This window comes from Nicotiana tomentosiformis, chromosome 1 (genome assembly GCF_000390325.3).
Source record: "Nicotiana tomentosiformis chromosome 1, ASM39032v3, whole genome shotgun sequence".
In the NCBI taxonomy this organism is placed as follows: Eukaryota; Viridiplantae; Streptophyta; class Magnoliopsida; order Solanales; family Solanaceae; genus Nicotiana; species Nicotiana tomentosiformis.
In genome coordinates this window covers 111,517,736-111,544,312 of record NC_090812.1, presented here as the reverse complement: position 1 = coordinate 111,544,312, position 26,577 = coordinate 111,517,736, and the positions used below count along the sequence as shown (strand labels likewise).

Here is a 26,577-nt window from a genome sequence, read left to right as displayed (position 1 = left end):
CCCATTTTGTGCCAATTACTGATCTGTCCAAGGGTCTTGGTACCAGATGCCGAACTTAACTCATTTCAAATTGGTTGAGTTCATCTTGCATTGCATTTACCCAGTCTACATCCCGCAAAGCCTCAACAACATTTTTAGGTTCAATAAGAGATAAAAAAGCATCAAAAGCACAAAGATTCTTTAATGAAGATCTGGTTTAGATTCCAGAGGTTGGATCAGTAATTATATTCTCAATGGGATGAGAACTTTGATACTTGTAAGGTTTCACAACCAACTGGTTTCCTCTTGATGTTCCTTCAGTGTTTTGTTGTTGTGGAACAAGTTCATTGACAGGTTCCATTGAGGCTTGGGGATCATTTCCTCTTTGTTCTATTCCCCATGTCAGGTTGCCCTGGGTAGAAGGACCTGTTCCATCACATGTTCCTTCTTCCAGTGCAGCTTCAGTCTGGGCTGTGGTTTCATTTAAGTTTCTTACCAGCCCACTTGCTTCATCATCATGTTTCTGTCTCTCAGAAAGAATGTTAGTTTCATAAAAAACCACATGAATACTTTCTTCAACACACATAGTTCTTTTGTTATAGACTTTATAAGCTTTGCTATGTGAAGAATATCCCAAGAATACTCCCTCATCACTTCTGGGATCAAACTTGCCTAGGGAGTCTTTACCATTGTTGTGCACAAAGCACTTGCATCCAAATGCCCTAAGATGAGATATATTTGATTTTCTCCCTTTAAGTAACTCATAGGGAGTTTTCTCAACAAGAGGTCTAGTCATGCACCTATTTATGATGTAGCATGCAGTATTTATAGCTTCTGCCCAGAAGCTATGGGGCAGTTTACTAGAAAAAAACATAGTCCTAGCCATATCTTCAAGTGTCCTTTTCTTTCTTTCAATTACTCTATTTTGTGGAGTCCTAGGAGCAGAAAAATTATGATATATGCCATGCTTATCACAAAATTCAGCAAATTTAGCATTTTCAAATTCAGTGCCATGATCGGACCTAATTGATGCAAGTTGATTACCTAGTTATTTTTGAGTTTTTTCTAACAAAAGAAGTGAACATGTCAAATGCTTCATCTTTAGATGTTAAAAACAATGTCCAAGTAAACCTAGAGTAATCATCAACAAGCACCATCGCATATCTTTTACCACATCTGCTTAATGTTCTCATTAGACCACAGAGATTCAAATGGACCAGTTCTATCGTTTTGGTGGTACTTACCACTTTCTTGCATTTAAAAGAGGATCTTACCTGCTTCCCCCTTGCACAGGCCTCACAAACTTTGTCTTCCTTGAACTTGATGTTAGGCATCCCTATCACCACGTCCTTGGAGACTAATTTGTTGAGTTGACTCAGACTTGCATGTCCAAGTCTCTTGTGCCAAAGGAGGGGATCATTGTCCAACACACTTAAGCAAGTGAGTTCATTTTCTGACAGTGTGGACAGATCTACAATATATATATTGTTCACTTTTTTCCCTACAAAACAATTTTGTTAGTGGTAAGATTAATCACAAAGCATTTTGTAGAGGTGAATGCTACCAAGTTACCTATATCACATAGTTGTGATACACTAATTACACTATATTTTAGGTTGTCTATCAAATAGACATTCTCAATCGAGTGAGAGTCAGTCTTACCTACCTTACCAACCCCAATGATCTCACCTTTCTTCCCATTTATAAAGGAGACATTACCTCATTTGAGGTCCTCAAGCGAAAGGAACTGGTTCTTGCTTCCTGTCTTGTGCTTTGAGCAGCCACTATCCATGTACCATATTTGGCTGCTCCCCTTCACTTGGACTTCAGATTCCTTATCGGATTCTCCAATTGCCATAAGTGCTTGTTTATCTCCATCTTCATCATCCGAGTCCTCATCTGAGTTTTCTCCCCAAGCGGTAACCATAGCCTTTGTTGATCCTTTGTTCTTCTTGGGATGAACCCGTTCCTTCTTTCTGATTCTTTGTTCAGCTATTTCCTTCTTCCATTCAATTTCCCATTGAGGGCAGTTTTTGATGTGGTGATCAGTTTTTCCACACTTGTAGCAGCCCTCATTGGTCTGTTTTTCAGTAACCCTTGGTTTGTTGTAGCCTCCACTTCTCGAAGAACCCTTTCCTCTCACCGGGTACTTCTTGAAGTCCTTTGTGATCATAGCCATTTCATCTTCCTCTAGATCAGAACCTTCAGTGATTCTGAGTGCCAGGCTCCTTTCCTTCTTGGGTACATCCATCTTCATGGTTTGCCTTTTAAGTTCATAAGCAGTAAGATTTCCAATTAGCTCATCCGACCTAAGAGTGGCAATGTTCTTTGATTCCTGAATAGTGGTGATTTTGCTCTCCCATGAGACTGGCAGAACCCTTGTCAAAATCTTCTCAACTTTGTCTTCTTCAAGAATAACCCTTCCAAGAGACTTAAGTTCATTTGTTAGTGTGGTGAACCTTGTATACATCTCTTAGGTGGTTTCTCTTTCATTCATAGTGAAATTCTCATATTGAGAATATAGTAAAGTTCCCCTAGACCTCTTCACCTGAGGTATTCCTTCATGAGCCACTTGCAGAGTGTCCCAAATTTCCTTAGCAATAGTACAACTTTGAATTCTGTTGTACTCATCTGGACCGAGTCCACAAACAAGCCATTTCTTGGCTTTAGCATTCTTCTCCCATTTCCTCAAGTCGTCATCAGTGCAGTCAACTCTTGTTTTTGGCACCTCTTCACCTTCGGCATTTATCTTCATGGTAGCCAATGGACCATCTGTGACAATGTCCCATAGTTCATAGTCTTCTCCTATGATGTGATCTCTCATCATGTTCTTCCACCAAGAGTAATACTGGCCGTTGAAGAGTGGTGACCTAGCAGTGGATTGCCCTTCCCAGTTTCCAGGTGGTGCACTCATCATGATCTTCTCCTAAGGTGTTAGCCTCTTCAAGGATAACCTGCTCTGATACCAATTGATGATTTAACTTTAATACCATACAAGAGGGGGGTGATTTGTGTGGTGTCCAATTTTTTGCGTACACAAATTATGGAAGGACCTGGTTCTTCTATGTGTTCCTTATACTACTGTTGCGAAATAATAAATGCAGAAATTAAAGAACACAAGTATTTTACGTGGAAAACACCTGGCTCAAAAGGTGAAAAAACCACGACCTACTTCCTAGTAGGATTTTTTAAAACTCTCCACTAAATCATTGAACCAAAAACTGCATTTACAAAATATTTTTGTAAACCTAGGATTAACTCTAATCCCGTTGTGGCAACCAGTCTTTAACTGCTGCGACAACTTCAAGTTAACTCTAACTTGAATACTCTGAGTACCTATTACAATTGCCTCTAGATAAAACTTAAAGGTACAATATGAAAATACCTACTACAATTGAACTAGAATAAAGGACAGACACTTGGAGCTGGTTCTTCTATCTGGTTCATGTAGCTTCAGGTTCGCACATTTGAATCACACACGAACTGCTTGCAAAATACCTTGCTATTTTGCTCTCAATTCACATTTAACTTCTACTTTTGTGCGTCACCTGTAGAATGAGAACATCTTGCGATTTATAGAGTTAGTAGAGTATAAAACAACTAGAGTTCTAATACTACTATTCATTGGTGGAAGAGTTCTAGTTAATCTCAACTCCTAACTTCTTCCTTATCTTGGATAATGTTCTCGTTGAGTAAGGAGTCATTCTCCTTATTAATTATGCAATCTTTTCGATCAAGAGATATCTATTATTATGCCAGATTTCGTTTATCTCCTGCATGTGCATCTCACGTGCTTTGAATCTGCCTGTGTCTATGCCTACCAGTGATGGACCTGGTTCATCCCTGAGTTCCTTTGTCAATCTTCAAAACTATTCTTTACTTGGGCCAACAGCTAATAATGGAGACTGAAAATCCTGGTATTAAAGGGAGAGGATAGAGCAGCTTCAAGAACATTCCAAACTTCTTTGGAGTGTTTCTTCTGAAAGGGACAAAATAAGAAGGCTTAGGATTAGTTGATCTTGTTGTATCCAATGGGACTGGGCAGGGTTTGGTCTGGAGGTACTAGCATCGTTAGTATTAATTTGAGATTGTGGCCACATGTAGGCGAGGTTCCATCCCTTCTCCTTAGTCTTCACAGATGGTTGTGGCGGATATGCATTAAATAGGTTGGTGACTACTCTAACCTCCCCAAGACACGTTCAAACCTATATAGAGATATTATCTAGACCACAAGCTTTTCTAATCTTCATACTTTTCATGGCATTCTTTACCTCTACCGGCTCAATTTTACGGATATAGCTAAAGCTTCTATTGTACACAGACGTTGGAGATCCAAAATGTTATCTTTTTTGTTCAAGTTGAATAGTTGATCAAAATACCCTCTTCATATGTCCTTCATCCTGGTATTTCTTGTCAAGACTTGTTGAGAATCATCTTTAATACACTTCACCTAGTCTTTTCTCTCTCAGTCGTGCTAGTTTAAACATTTCTTTCTCCCCTTATCTTATCCTTAGTCTGTGGTATAAGCCATTTAGAGCTTCCCTCCGGCTTTACAAAGTACTAAATATAAGTTAATCTTTAATCTACAAGGAAAAAGATATGTAGTAATAATTTCGATTTACACTTCTCAATTTTAGTAAGTCCTCTTTTTTTTTTTTTTTGCAAGACTAGTCCTATGCCAATCTAAAACATTTACCAAATGATATGGCTTGCCAACTAAAGTTATCATCTAGGGGAGAAATAGTCTGTTAGTCTGAATAGTTGGTAAAATTCAATTGATTTAGCATTTTTCTCTTTTCATCCCGCATAATTAACACATCGTGTAAGATTGAAGTTGCAACTTAAGATTGCAAGTCTAATATGAACCACTAGAATATAAGGTCACAATCTTACTAAACAGAAAAATGTTTTCCCACGTGTTTACATCAAATTATCTTAGTTAATCATGATTAAATGTTATATTAAGGTAAAGTTACATAGGGGTTTAATGATTGAAGTATATTCTAAAAAACACTATCATGTATTTATTGATTTGATGTAAACATCAACCGCGGATAAATTTTTTCAAACATATATCATGTACCCTCTATCAAAGTCAATCCCCGTCATTTCTTTTTTCTTTTTAACCCCCCCCCCCCCCACACACACACACACACACACACAACCCCCAACCCCAAAAAGGAAAAAACTCACTTGAAGTATATTTAATTCCTGAAAAAAATAAAAACAAAAAACAACATCCTAGTATTAGTGGGCCAAAATGTAGAGCCGCCATTCCATTGCAGAGAGAGACCTACGTAAAAGTGCAAGGAGCTAAGCGTGGCGTGACTCAATTGAATGCTCCCACTGCAGACATGGTGAAGTTTGGCGCCTGAGCATAAATGCATTTGTGTATTCTTGTCTAACAAATGAATCTATTAAATAAAGGGACATCCTCTAAGTCTAAAACTTGAAACTGAGAATGTTTCTTAAAATGTTTCACAATATCTTGTGAATACATAGGCGAGACCTTCAGCTCCTCGTATAATACTACAATATTGTATCTGATCCTCTCTGCTTCTCTCCTCTTTCTTGACAAATGATACTCGTGATATAGAGCTCATATATTTTCACGAGTTTCTTCTTCTCTTTCAGAGGCTCAGACATGTCTCCAACACCCAATTTTTGAATTCTCTTCAACCCCTTCAAATACCTCATTCTTTGTTCCAAGAAACATGCATTCTTTTCCAAGCATAGTTAAGCCAATACTACTTCAATGGAATCCAGTACCCAATTCTCCTTTCTCTGTATTTTACTCTGTATTGTTTTCATACAAGCTCAAGATTTGCAAACGTACATTGTTCAGTTGCATCCAAATGGAGCAACAAGACCCCCTTTTAGCTCTAAGCTTCAATGGCACCTCTCTTTCCTTGCAAAAGCCATTTCCTCTGGAGAAGACTCGTCTTCTCGCCTTTTGTACTCCTACCATTCTGCTATGGAAGGCTTTGCAGCTCAACTCACTGAAGCTGAGCTCGAGTCTTTAAGGAAATACAACGATGTGTTATCGATACGTGCAGAGAGGAGGCTTGAAGTTCAAACTACTTATTCATATAAGTTCTTGGGACTAAGTGCGACGAGAGAAGGTGCTTGGTTGAAGTCTGGATTTGGTCGAGGGGCGATCATTGGAGTGTTAGACACTGGAGTTTGGCCAGAAAGTCCAAGTTTTGATGATCATGGAATGCCTCCTGTTCCACAGAAATGGAGGGGTATCTGTCAAGGAGGACAGGATTTCAATTCTTCAAGCTGCAATCGCAAGATTATTGGCGCGAGGTTTTTCAGCAAAGGACATCGTGTGGCCTCAATGACATGGTCACCAGATTTAGTGGAGGAATATGTGTCACCTCGGGATTCCCATGGCCATGGCACACATACAGCATCCACTGCTGGAGGAGCTGCGGTGCCAATGGCTGGTGTGCTTAGAAATGGAGCGGGGGAGGCACGAGGGATGGCCCCGGGTGCCCACATTGCAATATATAAAGTCTGCTGGTTCAGTGGTTGTTACAGCTCTGATATACTTGCAGCAATGGATGTAGGCATAAGAGATGGAGTAGACATATTGTCACTCTCACTTGGTGGCTTCCCCGTTCCACTTTATGATGATACTATTGCCATTGGCAGTTTTAGAGCCATGGAGCATGGAATTTCAGTTATATGTGCAGCCGGGAATAATGGTCCAATCCAAAGTTCAGTAGCCAATGGGGCTCCTTGGATTGCCACTGTTGGCGCTAGCACACTTGACAGGAGATTTCCAGCATTAGTTAAGTTAGGCAATGGAAAGTTCCTGTATGGAGAATCTTTGTACCCCGGGAAGCAAGTTCCAAGCTGCTCAGGTAAGAGTCTTGAACTCGTTTATATCAAGAATGCGGACAAGGGAAGTGAATTTTGCTTGAAAGGATCGCTTTCAAGAGAACAAGTCCAGGGAAAAATGGTTGTGTGTAATAGGGGAGTCAATGGAAGGGCAGAAAAAGGGCAGGTTGTGAAGGAGGCAGGTGGTGCTGCTATGATCCTAGTAAACACAGCAGTAAATTTAGAGGAAGATTCTGTCGATGTCCATGTCATTCCAGCAACGTTGATTGGCTTCGATGAATCAACTCAATTACAAAACTATCTGAACTCGACAAAAAGGCCAACAGCTCGATTCATATTTGGAGGAACGGTAATAGGAAAGTCAAGAGCACCTGGGGTAGCTCAATTTTCGTCAAGGGGGCCAAGTTATACCGATCCTTCAATTCTCAAACCCGATTTGATTGCTCCAGGGGTAAACATAATAGCCGCTTGGCCGCAAAACTTAGGCCCCAGTGGCCTTCCAGAGGATTCAAGAAGAGTAAATTTCACTGTTATGTCAGGGACTTCTATGGCTTGTCCTCATGTTAGTGGAATTGCCGCATTGCTCCACTCAGCTCATCCTAGATGGACTCCAGCAGCAATCAAATCCGCATTAGTGACCACTGCAGATACAACTGACCACTTGGGAAAACCAATCATGGATGGAGATGCACCGGCTAAGCTTTTTGCAACTGGAGCTGGACACGTAAAACCAGAAAGAGCCATCGATCCTGGACTAATATATGACATCCGGGTAGATGAATATATCACTCACCTCTGTACTATTGGATACAGAAATTCTGAAGTCTTCAGCATTACTCATAGGAATGTCAGCTGCCGTGACATTTTACAGAAGGAGAGGGGTTTCAGCCTGAATTACCCCTCAATTTCAGTAATTTTCAGGGCAGGAATGACTAGAAAGATGATCAAGAGGAGAGTAACAAACGTAGGGAACCCTAATTCTGTTTACTCAGTTGACATTGTACCACCTGAGGGAGTCAAAGTGAGAGTCAAACCACGTCGCCTGATATTTAAACATGCAAACCAAAGCTTAAGTTACAGAGTTTGGTTTATGTCAAGGAAAAGAAATGGATCTCAAAGGATGAGTTTTGCAGAGGGGCAATTGACATGGGTCAATCTAGGAAATAAAGCCAACAAAGTCAGGAGTCCTATTTCAGTCACATGGGCATCAACGAAGTGAAGGCTATCACCAATGTCACAACAATAGCACCAAATGTTGTCTTAGTTCAAAACTTCCATTAGGAATTTCACAATCTTATTAGAAACTGATGTTAGAGCATATACAGCTGACAGGCAAAGATCATCTTTATCTTTCGATAAAGAAGAAATGAATGATAATCATTTGAAAGCAATGTGTTTTACCAAGTACATTTATCTCCTCAATGTTCAGAAGTTGTAACATGTATAAATAGATTAGACCAAGCACAAGTTTGCACTTGGACTTGGAAGTGAACCATCTATAACAAACTAAAGGAACCATCACAAATGAATAAATATCACGAAGAAAGAGAATAGTGAAAGCTATAAAAGGAACTAGAAGTAACATCTAACTGTAAATGGATGCAGCTAGCTTGTCACTTATCAGCATGTCGCTAAGATTTTTCAAGTTTACACCTTTTGAACTAATTACTCATAAACCAATATGACAGACAAAAATTTCAAGAAATTGGTTAGGCAATAAAAAGAAAACATACAATCTCAACTTTTAACAAACTGCAATCCGTTTGCATTAGCATACCGCTCCATAAATCTCATGAACCTATCCCATTCTCGTGGAGTCCGCATTATATACTTAGCTTCAACTCCCGCAGGCTTTCCGTTAACAAACTTGGCATTTACATCAACTGATGAAAGAACCCCTTCCTCATCAATCATGTAGAATCCAGTGATATCCCCAACTTCACCAGATGAGTCGAATACGGAGGGATTATCAAACCTGAATATGGCCATACCATTTGTCCCGTCCCTTGACTTGGTTAGCTTCACATCTGGTATTGTCTGTTCATCAGTTCCTTGTATGAACTGAATTTTTGGCTGAACCATCATTATACTTAGTCTGGACATTTTTTGGTTTTGGATGTTGGAAGCAAAACGTGAACGGGTTAGGCACAAGCGCTGGCCATTGAATGAAGATCCTGCACTTTGATGAACCACCCCTGATGCTATTCCTACAGTACAGAACACAAACAATAATTATTGATCTTGAATTAACTATGATAGTCGTTTTAATATGCTTACTTTAGGTACTATGCTATCCAGGAGTTTCTTAGCCCTATTATTCTTATACCAGTAGGAAATATAGAGAACTTCTAGTACTTTTTATTTTTATTTTGTAATGTTGGCCTGAGATGATTTTAAATGGAGAAACATGGTCAATGAGGATTCATATAGCTGAACCCAATTTGTTTAGGATTGAGGTGTAGTTGTTGCTGTTGAATCAACTATGATCCCTAATTTCCTAATTTTTTTTTTTAAAAAAAATTCTATTACATTGGGAGGGAACGGAAAAGGGAGACAACAAGAATTGAACTCACACTTATTGTGTGGAAAACCTCCACTAGTGCCACTAGACTGCAGGTCTTGTGGCCCTAATTTCCAAGTTAACATTCAGCTGCATTACATTTCCAGTACAAATTATCCCAGAAAGAAGATTATCAAAAAGATGAATGCACAAATACCCACCTCATTAGTTACTCAAAGAGCGTAAAAAAGAAAACTAGAAATACAACTACTTACGGAACTTAACGAGATATACTGATAAACCAAGAATTATTGAAAGAACTCGGCCATTAAAGGAAAGAGAGTCAAGATACATAAGCACATTAAGTTGAAGGAAACATACCCAAAAGAGAGCGAGGCTGATGAGAACTGTGAGAAAGTGCAGGAGAGAATGCAAGAGATTGAAGAGTAGCCATTAGAAAAGTGCAGAGAGAAAGAGCGAGAATGGAGCAGAGGGAACTAAAAAAACAGTCGATGTGGTAAGAGAGAGTGGCTGGTTGTAACAACGACAGCCATTCGCTTCTAACATTCTTTTAGATTTTTTCAAATGGATTGGCTTACCCATACCATTTGATTTTTTAGCCAACCACCAGACAATACACTCCCGCCAACTGAAAATCCTATCTGGGCTTTTATCAAGTTTTGGGCTGGCTCTAATAGCAGCCCAATAAAAACACTAAATGTTTGAGCAATTGATAAAAGGAGTTTTATAGCTTTACCCATAAAAACCAAACTAATTACTCTTGTCTACCTATTTATTTTTTTACCCATTAAACTAATTATTTTTTCTACCATTGTAGCTTTTGTGGGTAACTAGCTATTTTTTTTCCTTTTCTTTTTTCTCCTTTTTCTTTTTTTTTCCTTTTTACTCCTTTTCTGTTCTTTTTTAAAATCATAATGTTTTTTATTTTGTTATTTTCAAATAATCTGATTCCATACACAATTTTGGCTCTTTTATTTTATTTTATTTTATTTTTTCGCTTTTTTCTTTCCTTTTGTTCATTTTCTTTATTTCTTCTTCCTTTCATAAATTAATTTAGCTCCTTTTTTATTTTACTTTATTTCTACATAATCTAATTACATTCACTTTTTTGCTCCTTTTCTTTATTCTTTTTTTTATATAATAATAAAATATAGCTGGTATATTTAATATTTATTCACCTTCTTTAATATAACTGATAGTATAATACACTATTTGTCTTTCATTTTCTCTTTTTTTTCTTATTTAAATCAATTATTAAAACAACTTATACATTATACTTGTTTTCTCTTCTCTTTTTTTTTCATTGCATTTTCATTTTTTTTTTTAAATGTATGTATTATTGTAAATATTTTTATCACATAGGATTCAAAATTATATATCATTATAATAAAATGGTATATTAGTATAATAAAATCATATGTTAGTATTTAATGTTATTGTAAAATACTTGTCACAATAGTATACCAAAACTGCATATAAATGTACCAAATAGCTACATTACTATTTTATGCCTTCCTACATCTACTTATACAATGAATATTATTTTCATGGAACTCCATAAAAAATCATTTAAGAAAATATTTGCAAGGACATAGTTGGAAAAATTAAAAGAAATTAAAAAATTACTTATTTATTACAGTATACTATTATATTATATTGTATGCTATAACAATATAATGTTACCATAACCATGACTTTAGCTTTGAACAATAACACCTATATAATTCAACAAATAGCAGTCGAAGTATACTATTAAGGTATATTGTATACTATTACAGCATATTGTTGTAGTATATTGTATATTATTACAGTATACCATTACAATATATTATATACTATAATAGTATACTGTTGCAGTATAGCTATATACTCCTACAGTATATTATATACCGTAGCGGTGTACTATTAGGTAACTGTATTCTTCTTCCATTATTACAGTATACCATTGCAGTATATTGTATACTATAACGGTATACTGTTACAATATAGCTATATACTCCTACAGCATACTGTATATTGTAGCAATATACTGTTGGGTAACTATGTTCTTCGATTTTCAACTAAAAATATTCGATCTCAATCACCTCAAATCAGCTCCAAATGCGAACAAAATTTACTATAAACTTCCTGAAAGTACTATAAGTAATATTTTACAGCACCCACCTTGAATTAAACATCAAATCTTAAAAATAAAATTTTAATTTAGGAGCTTCAATCTCAACAATGGTGGGTCTTCAATGACACACAATTTTTTTGATATGGGAAGCTTAATATATAACCACAACAACATGGGCTCACGAATACAAATAAATACACAAAACATAATATACTAATATAGAAAAAGGATTTTGGAATGAAACTCATGTAAAATAATATGAAAACTTGTATTTTAAATTTTATATAGAAAATTCTAAAAAGATATTAGGTAAATGCATGGGTTTGTACTGGATTTTCATCATCCACTAAAAAGACTAAGCTATGGGTATTTTTTTGAAAGGGAAAAAGAACGTTTGAGATGTAGGACTCTACTTGTTTAGAGAAATTGAAAAGAGAAAGGGGATTGGGTAGACGGGTAAATAGTTTAGGCCGTATGGGTAAGAAAAGTAAATCTTTTGGGCTTGGGTATTAAAGAGTAAATAGTTTGGACTTAATAGGTATAAAGTGAGATTTTTTCTTGATAAAGACTTGTACATTAACCCTCATTTGTATCTGCATATGGATTAATTTAGTCAAATTTAAACTAAGTTAATAGTTGAGTTAATAAAACGGATTGTTGAAGAAAAAATAGAATTATGACGGGCAAAATACAAAATTTGTTACACCCCACACTTCCCCTCTCGCAAAAAGTTGGAAACTAATGATGAATTTACGTGCAACCAATCGGCCGGCAACACGTTATGGGGACAAAAGGTGATTACGCTTTCCATCAGATTGTGCCACCTGCCCCACAAGGTGCAATGGCCGGTGCGAGGCGACCCGTTTAGTATCGAGGGCGGTGAAATTTCTAGAATTGATATAAAAAGCAGTACAACTTTCTTCTCTTTCATTCTACACAAAAAATCATCTCCCGGGTTTCTTTTAAGAACTCTTAAACGATTCAAGGCATAATCAAAGGCGAACCTAGCTGAATTTAACGTAAAGAATCTCGTTACCATCACTGAGTCATTTGCCTTCTTGTTATACTGATTTTGGAGATTTCGTTAAAGTGAAATCACCATAGAAGTGTAAGAACTCAAAAAACGTAGTTAGCCTTTCAAAAAGGTATGTAAGGCAATTTTCTTTCGTTGGCATGTCTTGATGCAAGTTGTCCCTTCTGAAAAATCTTTTTGTTGTAAAACTGAATTGTTCTAAGTCTTTCTTGATAATGATGTTCATGTTCTTATACATTCTTTGCCTGTTGCAATTTTTTTCAAGTTTGAGATGTTCTGCCTGTTGCAATTTTTTTCAAGTTTGAGATGTTCCCGAATGGTATCAAGAGGCAGTGAAATGTAATTTTTTTAAAGTTTAATCTTGATATCTCTTGAAATTGATCTTGCATTGCACGTATATATATATATATATTACTTTACCGAGTTGCGCTATAGTCGGACGGGTACAATACATATTGTGCATCCACTGATCAGTTGGGTGTGATGAGACATAATGTGAAGTATTTACCGAGTCCTCTACAAGGCTGGGTATGGAATGATGTATCATGTGATATTATCGAGTCCTCTTGAGACCGTGTACACCGAGTTTTGTTGAGACCACGTATAATCAAGATCTTCTGAGGCTGGGTACGATCGAGCCCCCTTGAGGCCGGGTACGCCAAGTCCTGTTGAGGTAGGGTACAACCGAGACTTCCTGAGGCCGGGTACGATGCGATGAAGATATAAACTTTACCGAGTACTCTCGGAGATCGGATACAATATGATATGATATGCCCCAAAGTGTGGTTGAACATGATATGAGATGATATGTCTCAAGAGCGGTGGAATATTACTATATTATGTTTAAGGTATTACTTGACTTTTACAAAAACTTGCACGCACTTATAGTTCATGGTTTCCGCAGTGTATGCCCCAGTGGCTTGTCTTCGGTATTTAGTTCGAAATTTTGTATTTATATCTATTATAATAAGTCTTTGGTTTACTTTTATTACATGTCTTAGTCTTTGGTTTACCTTTATTACATGTTTTACATATTCAGTACATCTTTCGTATTGATACCCCTTTCTTCTAGGCATTATGTTTATGCCCACAAATACAGATAGATCCGGTGACATGCCTCTTCAGTAGGGTACCCGTTTCACATGTTAGTTGTCGCACTCCACTTCTCCGGAGTAGCTGAACAGAAGTCGATAGGTACTAGAGTACATGTCTTTATCATTTTGGGTATGATGGGGCCCTGTCCCAACCAAGTTATTGATTGTGGAGGCTTGCATACTAGTGTCCTGTGTGTATATAAATGTTGGTTATGACTATGTTGGCAACGGTGGTGTATATATAAAATGTTAAAGTTTCTTCCACGGTCATTTGTGAACATTTTCTTAATTTTGGTATCATACTTGGAGGCCTTGTTGGCCTAGATCTCATGACGAAGGGTCTAAGTTGGACGTTAGTTCGCACGGGCCTTCGGGCATTATGTGCCGTATCGCACCTCCCGGGGTTGGGGTGTGATAAAATTAGCAGCTCGGCCGAAACTAACTGTATTATCTAGCCAAAAGGTATATGAAATATGTATATTTTTGTAAATATTACACGTATATATATTTATTTAGCTATTTTTTTAGAACGGCTAAAAATATATAGTATTTTTCAATTGTAACTCGATACATCTAAAGTTTGTCCGGTCAATAAGGGTTAAAGGAGCGGATTATAAACAATCCACTTTACTGGAGTCACTCTTTTATAGTTTTCTCTAAAAATTCTATGTTTAACTGTGTTTCTGAAAATGATTTTTTTATTGATTGTTTCACGATAACAGACAAACTAGTGAATTATTTTGAGCTAATAATTAGTCCAAGTGATCTTATCTTGGAAGGCTTGATTTGGTCAACCATTTTGACTTTTTGAGTGTTATTTGATAATGGAAGCATGAATCACTCAATCCGTCCAAATATACTATGGGGCTAAGATCCCTTAACATGCTGAGGATTATGTAATAGAGAAAAATCTAAGGATTTGAAACTATGGATTATTTTCAAAAAGTATTAAAAATTGTTTCAATGCTTTCGAAAAAGAATTCAACCAATAAACAAAGGTTTTCAATTTTTTTGCAAGAACTAAAAACACATTTGGAGTAGTCTTTTTAGTTTTTGCAAAAGCTGAAAAACTTTTCCCTAATGGCATTTGGTTGAAGAAATAATCCAAAAATATTTTTGAGTTTTGACATTTTGAATTTTATTAACCTGTTTATAATACAAACTCAGTAGTTTGTGCAATTATCGTAAAGCTTTTGACTTTACCTTTAAAACAATTCTAAATTGGAAAATGATAAGAACGGTTTATACTTACATAGTACTATTGCACAAATGTTATTCACAGATTACAAATTCCCTATATTCCTTTTAATTTCAATCTTATTCAAATGTTATACACCAGTACTTATTACTCCATCTGTTTTAACTTAGATGAGATAGTTTGACTTGACACAAAGTTTAAAAAAGAAAAGAAGACTTTTGAAATATGTAGTACTAAAAATTTTGAAGGATAAAAGTTTTGTGAGGTCATAATATTTGTGTGGCTATAAAAACTTTTCACCAAGGATAAAATGAGTAAAATAAAAATTTTAAAGTTAGATTATTTTTAAATATATGTATCATTCTTTTTGGAACGAGCTAATAAGAAAAGTGTGTCAGCTAAATTGAGATGGGGGAGTATCACGAAAAGCATGTACTTTAATAGCATGTTTGACCAAGCTTTTTTTTGGGCCAAAAGTGCTTTTAGCCAAAATTTGAGGTGTTTGGCCCAGCTTTTAGAATGAAAAAAAAAAGTATTTTTGAGGAGAATCAGAAGTAGATTTTGAAAAGCAAAAAAATGTAGATTCTCTCCAAAAATACTTTTTTGATAAGCACTTTTGAGAAAAATACACTTAGAAGCAGTTTTTAAAAGTTTGGCCAAACACTAATTACTGTTCAAAAGTATTTTTTTAAATTAATTAGTCAAACACAAACCGATTCTCACCAAAAGTATTTTTTTGAAAAGTAATTTTGAAAAAAAACACTTCTCAAAATAAACAAATTTTATAAGTTTGGCCAAACATGCTATAAGTCAATCTTACATTATTTTCATAAATTTGCATAGAACAATTATCAATTAATTAATAATTAACTGAAATGCGTTGTCACTTGAATTTTTTAACTATTAAGATTAAATTACTTGATCAATCTTCCGATACCTCTATGCGTTTATCCTTTTTTCCTTGCTTGGTGTTATAAATTGATCAACTTTAACATATTATTCAAAAAAAATTCTTTTATTTGAGATTAACAATCTGTAATTAATATGGACATTTAATGAATGATTTGATTTGTGTGAAAACATCATTCTATTGGATTCACAAGAAAGAGGGAATGAAGGAGGCGGCGGGCAGCTTCAATGAAAGTACTGTATTAGGTTGTCCGTATTATATTCACGTACTCTGCAACTTGACACCGCATTTAGCGCGCCGTTAGCTGTCCCAATTAATCCCCTTGTCCCAACACCCACCCCCTTCTTTTTCAACTCTTTGATTCCTTGCTTTCTCCAACACGTCACGGATCCTCTCCTCTCCTTTCCTTTCTTTCTTCGTTCTTCTTCTTCATCTCTACAGTTCTTTCTTTCTTTGGTCAGAGGAGTCGACCTTTGAATTGAATTTACCCATTAATCCGTGAGTGACCAACTCAGACTTAGTCCCCTTCCTTTACTCTTTCTCACTACACAAACGCGGATTCCCATTTGTGGTGAGACCCAATATCTATAAAAAACGCCCACTTTTCTCACGTCTCTAATTACACGCCCTTTTCGACTCTTTCAAGGAAAGTTAGCTACTTTTCGACCCAAAATCTTGACTAAGTTACATCCCACAAACATAGGTGTAGGATAAATCTGAACTGACGGGTCAAAGTTGTTTACAAAGTTCACATCTTTTTTAGCAACTAAGTATTGCTACTTTTGGTTAGAAGCTAAGATTTGATATGGAAGGATTCCAAGCAACCCCAGATGATGGTGGGATAGCAAAGAGGCTTTGGGTCAAGTTCAAGAACGAATCACTTTGTGCTCTTTATACTCCTTTTATTGTGTGTTTGGCATCTGGGACTTTGGATTCTAAATCATTTCTTCACTGTATCTCTCAAGATGTCTATTTCCTTCAAGCTTTTGCTCAGGCGTAAGCCCCCACTTTTTTAATTCATCAATATACATATTATAAAAAAGATAAATCCATGAGGAGTTCTATTGAATCTATTGATTAACCGTTTGCTTTTGGCAGTTATGAGTTGGCGGAGGATTTTGCGGATGACGACGAAGACAAGGAAGCTATCCGTGATTTGAGAAAGCGTGTCTTGAGGAAGCTTAAAGATCAAGATGATCTTGTGCGGGTAAGCTACACCTGAAATTCCTGGTTTATTCTGACCATGTTCATATGAATTGATAGAGTAAATCAAAATGGAAGAAAATGATGTTCTTAACTAGTCGGGATTAAGGTGTAGTGGTTGTTATTACATAGTCTTGTTAGTCTGACTAGAGACTTGTATATTAGCATAGGAATAAGTGTGGCTTTTGGACAAATTTTAGTTTTCGAGAACCCCCAATTTGTCTTAAAAGGCCAATAGATAGGCGCTAATAGAACAGGTGGATGCTTAAGGTTTATATATAACTGATCCAACTAGTCTGTGATTGAGGTGTAATCGGTTGATTGTTCATATCGAAATTCAAGTTAACCATTTAAAAGCATGTAATGGATGGGTTTCTTGTTGGATTTTTAACTTGGGAAGTTAATATGAATTGGTAATTCAGTTTCATAAATAGATGTAACACTCTTTGGTTAATTGGTAGAGGATCACGTGCAAATTTTCTCTAACTCAAGGTCTTTGTGATTAATATCACATACTCCCTCCGTTTCAATTTATGTGAACCTATTTCCTTTTTAGTCCATGCCAAAAAGAATTTGCTCTTTCCGTATTTGGGAAACAATTTACCTTTATGCAATGATTTATAACCACATAAAATATATGTGCCTCATTTTACACCACAAGTTCAAAAGTCCTCTCTTTTTTTTTAAACTCCGTGCCTCGTCAATTAGGTTCACATAAATTGAAAAGGAGGGAGTATATAATTTCGGTTTCATTTTTTTCCATCTCCTGATTGAGGAAAGGCGAAAGATTGAGATGCATCCAAAGGTTGTAGCCTAGTGGTCAATAAAATAAGTGAAAACTGAAAACCTTTGAGATCAGGGTTCGAATCCGGGCAGAGACATAAAAGATTAGGTGATTTTTTCTCATGTGCCTAAGTCTTGGTGTGTAGAGTTACCCCGTACCTCTGCTGGTGGTTGAATTATTGAGGTGTGCGCAAGCTGGACTAGGCATCTTCAAAGAAAAAGGAAGGACAACCCCCCCCCCCCCCCCCCCAAAAAAATCTTATCTCTTGTCCTACCCTAATTGAAAAGGGTAGTGTAACGGAACGTGAAATTTACTGGATAAATAGTTGATCTAGTAGGTTGTCTGGTAGTGCAAATTTTGTACTGCTAGAAGAATTTTAGATGAGAGCAACAAAGAGCAATTTAATGGGCTTGTGCTCACTTCTCCGAACCTCTTCAACCGGTCTAGAATCTCTTTATAAGGAAGCATTAACCATATCAGCATTTAGAGGTGTCCATGTTATTAGTATTATTTATCAGCGATGTCGATTCTTCAGCTTTTAACAGATACATCATAATGCAGGAATGGGGCTTTGAACTTCCAAATAATAGCACTTGTGACAGTGCCACAGTTAGATACACTGACTTTTTGCTGGCCACAGCAGCAGGAAAAGTTGAAGGGGAAAAGTTTACCGGTAAAATTGTGACCCCTTTTGAGAAGACAAGGCTTGCGGCTTATGCACTTAGTGTAATTGCACCCTGTATGAGGCTTTACAGCTTTCTTAGCAAGGAGATTAAGTCTGTTTTGGTCCCTGAAGAGAACAATAACATCTATGAGAGATGGATTGACTGTCTATGTTCAGAAAGTTTTGAGGTGTGTCTGGTTTTTGAGCAATGCATTATTTTTCATTTTGGTAGGAATTTCTTATCCAAATACAAAGAGTATTCTGTAGTTGAAATTTGTCTAACCGTTCCCTTGTAATGGTTCTGTGCTTAGGCATATGCTTCAAGGATTGAGGACCTACTGGATAAACTAAGTGTTTGTTTGACTGGTGAAGAACTTGATGTTGTCGAAAGGCTGTATCACCAAGCTATGAAACTTGAATTGGAATTCATCTCTGCTCAGCCAATTACCCAGTCCACTGTAACCCCCATTTCTCAAGTCCAAGAACCAGCAGGATGCAATCTTACCATGTTTTGTGATTTTGACATGACGTGCAGTGCTGTTGATTCATCTGCCCTTTTGGCCGATGTTGCCATCATAGCAGCAGCAAAGAGTGATCTAGATGATTGTGAAACCCTGTACCCTCGTGTTTCTGCAGCTGATCTTCGGGCCACTTGGAGCAATCTTTCTAGCAAGTATATTGAGGAATACGAGCAATGCATAGAAAGCATCATACCTAGTGAAACAGGTATGTAGTCTTCGTCTGTTCTTTTGTAGATGCCTCTTTGTATCACGACAATGAGAAGTCCTAAAATATCTCCAAATTCATGGCAGTTGGGAGATTTGATTATGAGGGTCTGTGTAAAGCACTAGAGCAGCTGTCTGATTTTGAAAGGAGAGCAAATGATATGGTGGTTCGTTCTGGTGTATTAAGAGGGTTGAGTCAGGAAGACATAAAACGGGCTGGGGAACGCCTCATCTTTCAAAATGGTTGCAAAAACATTTTTCAAGAAATACTTGGAACTGAAAACTTGCATGCAGATGTTCATGTACTGTCATATTGTTGGTCCGGAGATCTGATCAGATCAGCTTTTTCATCAGGTATACCTTTGCACTCCATTAATTCCTTATCTGGAAAGATATACATTGCTGCAGAACACAAAGCAAGGAAAACGTCTCCAATTCTGTAACATAACAACAGGCTGAATGTGATCAAAGCACGAGAATGTAACTTCATCTTTTCGTACCAACCCAAAAAATGTAAAAAATGCACGCGGGGATATAAGAATGGGTTGGTTAGTTGATAGTTCATGTCCGGTTTTCTATCTTTTAATCGAATTGAGCAGATTTGAGCTAAAGAGATAAATAATGAACTTGTGACAACTAGGGTGTAACCAATAGATACGTGGGCCGGCCATCAGCCCACATGATTATGATTATTTACTGCCTTAAAAAAATGATATCTGGAATTTTTCTCAGTCGGATATAGATTGAATTCTTTAAGTTAGAAGCTATTGGTTGACATCCTCTTCCATCAGCAGGGGTCTTACCAGTGTTAAATGTGCACTCAAATGAGTTACCTTATGAAGGATCTGTTACCACTGGTGACATGATTAAGAAGATGGAATCTCCTATGGACAAGCTTCAAGCCTTTAACGACATCCTGAAGTCACGTGAGAGTAATAGCAAACATACTACAGTTTATGTCGGAGGCTCCGTCGGTGACTTGCTTTGCCTACTCAATGCAGACGTGGGGATTGTGATTGGTCTGAGTGCTGGCCTTAGAAGATTAGGTGAACAGTTTGGTATTTCTTTTGTTCCACTGTTCTCCGGTTTGGTAACAAAACAGAGGAAGCTAGCTGAAGGTAGTTTGAAGGGAATGTCTGGCATTCTTTACACTGTCTCCAGTTGGTCTGAGATACATGCATTCATTTTGGGATTATAGACTTCCAAGCCCCTGGCTATTTAGCTGCTCCCTGAAGCATGTGTCACAGGGTAATGGGGGTTGGTAAATTTATCTGAGATTAACAAGCATATAAATTAGGTTATATCTGTCTAACATGTGGCTAATCAAACTACATGTCCATGTGTCGGTCCTTGGTCCTTTTTTCGTCGAGGACTAGTAGCCCGTGTCAAGTTATACTGTCTGGGTGATTTTTAGGGCCCAAGGCAATTTGGTCACTCCAGGCAATTAGTACTGTAGTTTGTTTCCTTTGTGCTACTCACCTCTAGTCGAGTGCATCGGCCTCGTGTTTTAAAGCATTGTAGTTGTTCACTTTCTCAAGCTTTTGAGGGGGAGAAGTATGAGACTCATGAGGGAGTGCTTATTGTGAATCTGCCTCGGTGTAAATCCTGAATATGAGATGATTTTATTAGGAATCTCATTTTCAGGATATTGTTGCTTTACATATATTTTAGTAAAGGCAACATGGAAAAGTCAATTGTTTGTCAGGTTATTTACTTGTAAACTGAACATAATTGATTTGAACTGTTTTTTATTTTTTTTCCCTCGAGTAATGATGAACTATGATGGGAATGTTTTATTTTCCCATTTGTCAAATGTGTATCTCATGAAAGGTTGCTTAATGAATGCTTTGATTTTCCAAGTTTTTTTATGGCTAGTTTAAATTTATGGGATCCATTGAAATATAATTAACTTTGATCCGAAAGTTAAAGCTGCTTCTGAAACAAATCGACATAAACCAAATTGAAAGTCTCAACCTGGTGTAGTTTAGAAGAAATGAACCAAGGAAAATGCATATACTAATATTGCTTCACCTAAGTTGGGTCAATTATATGAATTCTCATTAATCATATTTTGTCATTTAAACTCAATTCAAGACAGTAGTATATATCATAAAAAAAATTAAATTCATCGCATGCTAATATTATATATAAAATAAAAATAAAAATTACTAAAGCTTTCTATATTTGCTTGTTGACTGGAGCTGTGAATTCCAATTAATGTACTGCGATGCCTCGAAAAAACTCTTGAACGATGTTGTTAAGGAATTTTTCAATGTGTTTTACGGGTTATATCAAAAAGTACAGTGACATGTCTATAGCAGCATCCCTATATAATAGTCATTTACTATAAAAATCGAGTTTTTCTCGAAATCAAATATTATATTATGATATAATATATGTCCTCTATAATAGCATTTCACTATAACAACCAAAAAATTTCGAAATAAACGAGTATGTTATAGAAATGTTTGATTGTAAATATCTTTTAACTATAGTGTTAATTATTTTGAGTCTTTTCAACATTTAACAGTCTGAACAGAATGAATTTGATAAAGGAAATTCTTTTTAACTTGTTCGAACTAGTTAAGAATTGTAGTGCAGTTTGATTCTATGATGTGCTTTATGTGATCATAATTAATAAAGCCTTAATGTTAAATTAGCCGAAACATGCCGTCCGCCGCTTGCCCGAAGAATTTCTTTTGGAAATAGAAAGACGATAACAAGGCATAAAAGCAGATGAAAGCTCCTTATTATCCCTGTCAATTTAATTCTCTTTTGCTTTGCTAAGTTCTTCCAATACACACACATTTTCTCTCTCTTTCAAAATCTAATAAGGATCAAGCAACAACAACATCACATAGGTTGTTTCCGATAAACGTTCGACTCCCTCCCCAAGAACTGATAAGGAACAAGCAACAACAACAACAATAACCCAAAGGCTGTTTCCGATAGACGCTCGACTCCCTCCCTCCAAGAACTACCCACATTGCTCTTGGGGTAACTCAAACTCACAACCTTTTAGTTGGAAGTGGAGGGTGCACATTACTAGAGCAACTCACTCTTGTCCTAATAAAGATCAAACATTTTTCTTTAATAAAACTAAAATTTTCAATACTTGTTAATAATTTTAACTTCAAAATGTAATATTTCACACATTTTCTAACTATATAGATTTCTAAAACAGAACTTAAAGAACAATATTCTATGCAGCCATTCTCTTAGACGTGAGAGGTACTACTAAATTTGCACATCTTTCTTTATTTCTTTTCCTAATCTTTTTCAAGGGATGCAATATGTAATGTAACATGTAAGTGAGTGTGTCCATTAGCCAAGCATGTGCCACATGCTTAGCCACTGTGATTTTGATTTATTTTTGTAGACTTTAGGGTACAATGGGTTACACATAACCCCACGTGAATACACCTATTCACTCCCGCTCCTTAAACTAATCCATCATCAAATCATTGAGAATCCTCATGTTCCATCTTTAAATAATTTAGTTTCTCTAAACAGATTAGATCACCGAATGTTAATATCGAATAAGTACGCAAATATATATATTAAAAAAACATGTATTATATACAATTTTGTAATTATTATGTGCTATTCACTTCTTACTAGTTCTAGTTACTACTGTGTTGAAAACTATAGGATAGAATAATTAATATTCCCACTTAGCTAGTGGTGTTCACAAATCAAAATGCAAAGCTTAGTAGCCTGTCTATCCGTGATAAAGAAATCGGGTAAAAATAAACATTGTTTTTTCAAAAATGAGATATCTATTCGATTTATTTTGTGTGAATAATGAAAAGACTCTAGCTCGTCCTTCTGAATAAGAACACATCTTTTTACATATTGTTTATCCGAAAAATGGATATGGTTGAATTTATACGTAGTTCTAACGGTACGCGGTATAACATGGCATAAACCGAAAAATGAGTGAAAATATATTGAGTATTGACCGTATAAAGAATGAAATGCAAACCAAATTGAATAGAAAGTTATTTTATGAACAAGGAAGATGAATCAATATAGAAGCTCGCAAGAGGATATTCTCTATATCTGTATCAGTATATTTTTCTCTATCAATAATAAGAGAGTGTATCAATGCCTTAATCATGGATGCCTTACAGAAATAGTAGTTATGCCTCTTATAGTAGAGAAATCCTACTTTGGATACAATTAAAAATACATAGTGGGGAACCTATGGTAGAATAGTTTTTCCCTAATTTCCGTCGAAATTCTCTCTCCTTAGTGCGACTGTAACGACTCTTGTCCCTTGGCTCGACCTCGATCGGACTTGGTATTGGTTGGTTTCCATATTTAGAGCCCGATATTGACTCGGGGTCCGGTATTGACTTGGGCTCGGTTTTGGACGGTCTCTGGTTCTCAAGCTCGATAACGCCGCTTTGCATCATAGCTCGATTTGGATTCGAGCTCGGTAATGACTTCGAGTTCGGTATTTGATCGGTCCTAGAAATTTGAGCTCGGTAACCTGACTTCGGATCTCATACCCGATATTATGAAGATGACCTTCGATCCATTATGTTTCAATCTTGACTAATCATATGACGCCGGTTTTGACCGTATACAGATAGTCCCTTCGTTTCTCGGGAAGAATGTGGCGAGAAACGACATGATTTGCAAGCGGTATGACTCGATATACACTGACATTTGTATCGAGCCCGACCATGACGTACGTGATAAATGTCCAGACGGTTCAGTAACCAAGGCATTAAATGCGTATCAGACGGTGGTCGGCCATTGCTAATATTGAACCATCGTTGCCAACTCTATAAATAACTCCTCTTTTTATTATTTTTTACTTTTACATCTTCAATTTCCAAATCTTCTAACTTATTTCTTGCATCTTTTGAGTTCTTCATCTGTAATTTTTACTGCAAAATCTCTATTTAAAACACCAAATCTTCGCCACCTCCTTCTATTTTCAATCTTTAAATCCAAATGGCGAAAACGTCAAAAACCGTTCCCCCAAAAGAAAGTGTTTCTTCTTCGCATCCCGCCGGAGACAAAACACCGGTGGAGCCACGACCGGAGGAGTGCGTTCCCGGGGTGTGTGTTCTTACTTCTGATTTTAAGATCGATAAAGCCTCGTTGGTTTTCGGTTGAAGTGAACTAGTATCGAGGTATATGTGCTCGATAACTAAGGGACACCTTGAGCGGTTAAGGAAAGATTATGACTGGAAGAACAAAGAAGTGATAATCCCGTCTCCCGAAGAGGATATTACTATCAATGTGAAAAGGGTTTTTAAGTGTGTACACTTACCCTTTCACGTTGGGCCCCCTCAACCCTGTTATCGTCGATTTTTGCCGCCAATACCAAATAACTCTAGGCCAAATCCACCCTTCTTTTTGGCGGATCGTTATTCTGATCCGTTTCTTCGTGAACAAAGTCGAGGGGATGCCTTTCACCCTCGACCACCTTATTAGATTGTACACCCCCACCTCTATCGAGGTGGGTTAATAAAACTCTAGCGACGGGCCACCAAAGTGTTGTTATCGAGCATAGACGAGGACATAGATCGAGGCTGGATGGGCCGGTTCGTTCGAGTAAAGACTTTCGACCTAATTCCGGCCAAGAGAAGATGCCATTTCCCGAGGAATGGAATATGAAGCGCAAGTACAATCCTGTTGTTAGCTCTTATTGTTTTGCTCCTTCGTTTCTTTCTCATTGATATCCCTTATTGTGATGTAGCGGCTGCTTGGATGCCCAGTGCAGTTCCTAACCTTAAGAGCTGGGTACGGGACCTGGCTTCGACCTCCACATATGCCAAGCGCTCGTGGTGCGACTTATCAAAGAGCCGATGAGAGGCTAAAATCATGGTAAGCCTCTTTCTCATGACTTCAATCATTCGAACAAAATGTCTTTCCTATATTTAACTTCCTTGTGTGTAGGCCTAGGCAAAGATGCTGTCGTGAGGCCCCCGTCTGGAGAGGAAACAATTTTGGCCCCAGTTCCAAAACCGATGAAGAACAACAAAAGAAAAAAGGGCCTATACCTCCGAGGATCCAAAACTTAAGATAAAGGAATCTCGTAAGCCAAGGAAGAACACCATCCCTTTGACCGAAGAATCAACTCAGCGTCTAAGGGATGAAGATGAAGAGGAAGAAGAAAATGACGAGTCCATATTGGTGGCCCGAGTGAAGAAAACCATCGATGCCTCAAAGGCAGCTGGGTCGATGGCATTTGACGAGGCTCCATATCGAACTGAGGGGATGTCGGAGAAGGACTCGGGCAAAGTCCCCGAGTCGTTAGAGATCGAGGATGCCTCCCACCGAAGTCAACAAACGGTGGGTCTATTTGAAGGGGCCGGCCCTGAAGCTATTCGAACTGAGGAGAATGCCCTAAGCGATTCGCTTGGGGCAATAGTAATCGGAGACTCGCCTACTCTCCATGCTTTTTCCGAAGGGGCAATTAGGGAAGCCCGAGCTTTGGGGACCCTCGAGGTAGGCAGGGCCCATGAGGAAGAGGACCCCTTTCGTGATTTGTTTACCAGTATTGAGGATGTTGCCGGCCCGAGTGATGCGTCGGGTCTTTTCTTCGAGGTTCAACGAACCCTGAATCGGGTAAGTCTCGATTCCCTTTGTTGATGTCATATTTTTCTATTTTCTGCCTAAATTTTTCTCTTTTTAGTATAGGCTTTAGCTCTTCATCAAGAGGAGTTTTCCAAGTCTAGGAGCTGAGCTGAGCCGACGTGAGGCCGACTTTCGAGGGATTTAGGAGGAGAGAAATGCCCTCAAACTTCTTAATGGGCAGAAAGAGGAAGAGATCAAAGATCTTCGAGCCGAGTTGGCAAAGCCATATCAAGATCAGACCGACCTGACCGAGCATGTAATGATAATTTTAAAAACTCATGGGCTCAATTCGGGAACGATGGCTAATATTTCGATCTCACAGTTGCAGCAGAATCTTGAGGTGATTGGGTTGCTTCGTGAGGAGGTCGATACGATAAGGGCGGAGACCTTGGGGTGTAAAGAAGGCATGGACCGCCTTGCTGTAGAAAAAGAGATTGCTCGAGCCCAATTATCATCCGCCGAAAGTCAACTTCAAGGCATAAAGGAAAAGAGATCGGTTCAAGCAAGAAAGATAAGGGAGCTCGAGGCTATGTTGGCTTCCAAACTTGCCAAGGCCAAATCTGAACTCGAAAAAGCAAAGGCCGAGGCAGATGAATTCGTGGCCATCTATAGGGCCGATGCTGAAGCCGCTCAAGTAGAAGAAAAAAAGGCAGCCGAGACCGCTCAAACTCGAGCATATTGGGTTGGTGAACTCGCCAAATGCCAATCTCGGAGGGAAACCCTCGAGGAGATCCATGCTCGAGGTTTCGATCTTACCGAAGAGATGAAAAAGGTTATAGAGCTTGAAGCTGATGCCAGAGCCTTGGATTTCGACGATGATGATGATGATGGGAGCAAGAGTGGGTCTGAGAGTAGGGAGGAGCCCGATGGAGAAGAAACTTCCCCCGGAGATAACCGGGAAACTTAG

At 37.6% G+C, this 26,577-nt stretch overlaps 4 protein-coding genes and 1 long non-coding RNA gene across 6 annotated transcripts; 4 read left to right on the top strand and 1 right to left on the bottom strand.

Moving 5' to 3' along the window:
• The first annotated feature begins 5,593 nt into the window (after positions 1-5,593).
• On the top strand, positions 5,594-8,180 carry LOC104109222 (subtilisin-like protease SBT1.2). Its single transcript, XM_009618448.4, has one exon. The coding sequence runs from the start codon at positions 5,735-5,737 to the stop codon at positions 8,042-8,044; it is 2,310 nt and encodes a 769-aa protein (XP_009616743.1). The 5' UTR covers positions 5,594-5,734; the 3' UTR covers positions 8,045-8,180.
• A 231-nt stretch (positions 8,181-8,411) lies between these two features.
• On the bottom strand, positions 8,412-9,908 carry LOC104109223 (photosystem II reaction center Psb28 protein). The gene is made up of 2 exons (XM_009618449.4): positions 9,707-9,908; positions 8,412-9,032 (listed from the first exon to the last, which is right to left on the bottom strand). The coding sequence occupies exons 1-2, from the start codon at positions 9,777-9,779 to the stop codon at positions 8,563-8,565; spliced, it is 543 nt and encodes a 180-aa protein (XP_009616744.1). The 5' UTR covers positions 9,780-9,908; the 3' UTR covers positions 8,412-8,562.
• Positions 9,909-12,167: 2,259 nt separating this feature from the next.
• Positions 12,168-13,853, top strand: LOC138901928 (uncharacterized). Its single transcript, XR_011412463.1, has 2 exons — positions 12,168-12,607; positions 13,568-13,853. It is a non-coding gene; the product is annotated as an uncharacterized lncRNA (long non-coding RNA).
• Positions 13,854-16,357: 2,504 nt separating this feature from the next.
• LOC104109220 (bifunctional TH2 protein, mitochondrial-like) lies at positions 16,358-20,935 on the top strand. 2 transcript variants are annotated; one of them, XM_009618447.4, is made up of 6 exons: positions 16,358-16,693; positions 16,796-16,904; positions 18,246-18,536; positions 18,660-19,074; positions 19,161-19,427; positions 19,868-20,935. In XM_009618447.4, exons 1-6 carry the CDS (start codon positions 16,503-16,505, stop codon positions 20,269-20,271), a joined length of 1,677 nt encoding a protein of 558 aa, XP_009616742.1. In that variant the 5' UTR covers positions 16,358-16,502; the 3' UTR covers positions 20,272-20,935. The 2 variants fall into 2 exon arrangements, with proteins under 2 accessions (XP_009616742.1, XP_009616741.1); XM_009618446.4 differs by having other exon boundaries at positions 19,865-20,374.
• Positions 20,936-25,968: 5,033 nt separating this feature from the next.
• Positions 25,969-26,577, top strand: LOC138908790 (KNR4/SMI1 homolog). Its single transcript, XM_070199430.1, has one exon. It carries the CDS (start codon positions 25,969-25,971, stop codon positions 26,575-26,577), a length of 609 nt encoding a protein of 202 aa, XP_070055531.1.

Coding starts and splice junctions, on each gene's coding strand:
- LOC104109222 (XM_009618448.4), top strand. CDS start 5,735: ATGGAATCCAGTACCCAATTCTCCTTTCTCTGTATTTTACTCTGTATT.
- LOC104109220 (XM_009618446.4), top strand. CDS start 16,503: ATGGAAGGATTCCAAGCAACCCCAGATGATGGTGGGATAGCAAAGAGG. Junction 16,694..16,795: donor CTTCAAGCTTTTGCTCAGGC/GTAAGCCCCCAC, acceptor TGCTTTTGGCAG/TTATGAGTTGGCGGAGGATT. Junction 19,075..19,160: donor CATCATACCTAGTGAAACAG/GTATGTAGTCTT, acceptor AATTCATGGCAG/TTGGGAGATTTGATTATGAG.
- LOC104109223 (XM_009618449.4), bottom strand. CDS start 9,779: ATGGCTACTCTTCAATCTCTTGCATTCTCTCCTGCACTTTCTCACAGT. Junction 9,033..9,706: donor TCAGCCTCGCTCTCTTTTGG/GTATGTTTCCTT, acceptor TCTGTACTGTAG/GAATAGCATCAGGGGTGGTT.
- LOC138908790 (XM_070199430.1), top strand. CDS start 25,969: ATGGCTAATATTTCGATCTCACAGTTGCAGCAGAATCTTGAGGTGATT.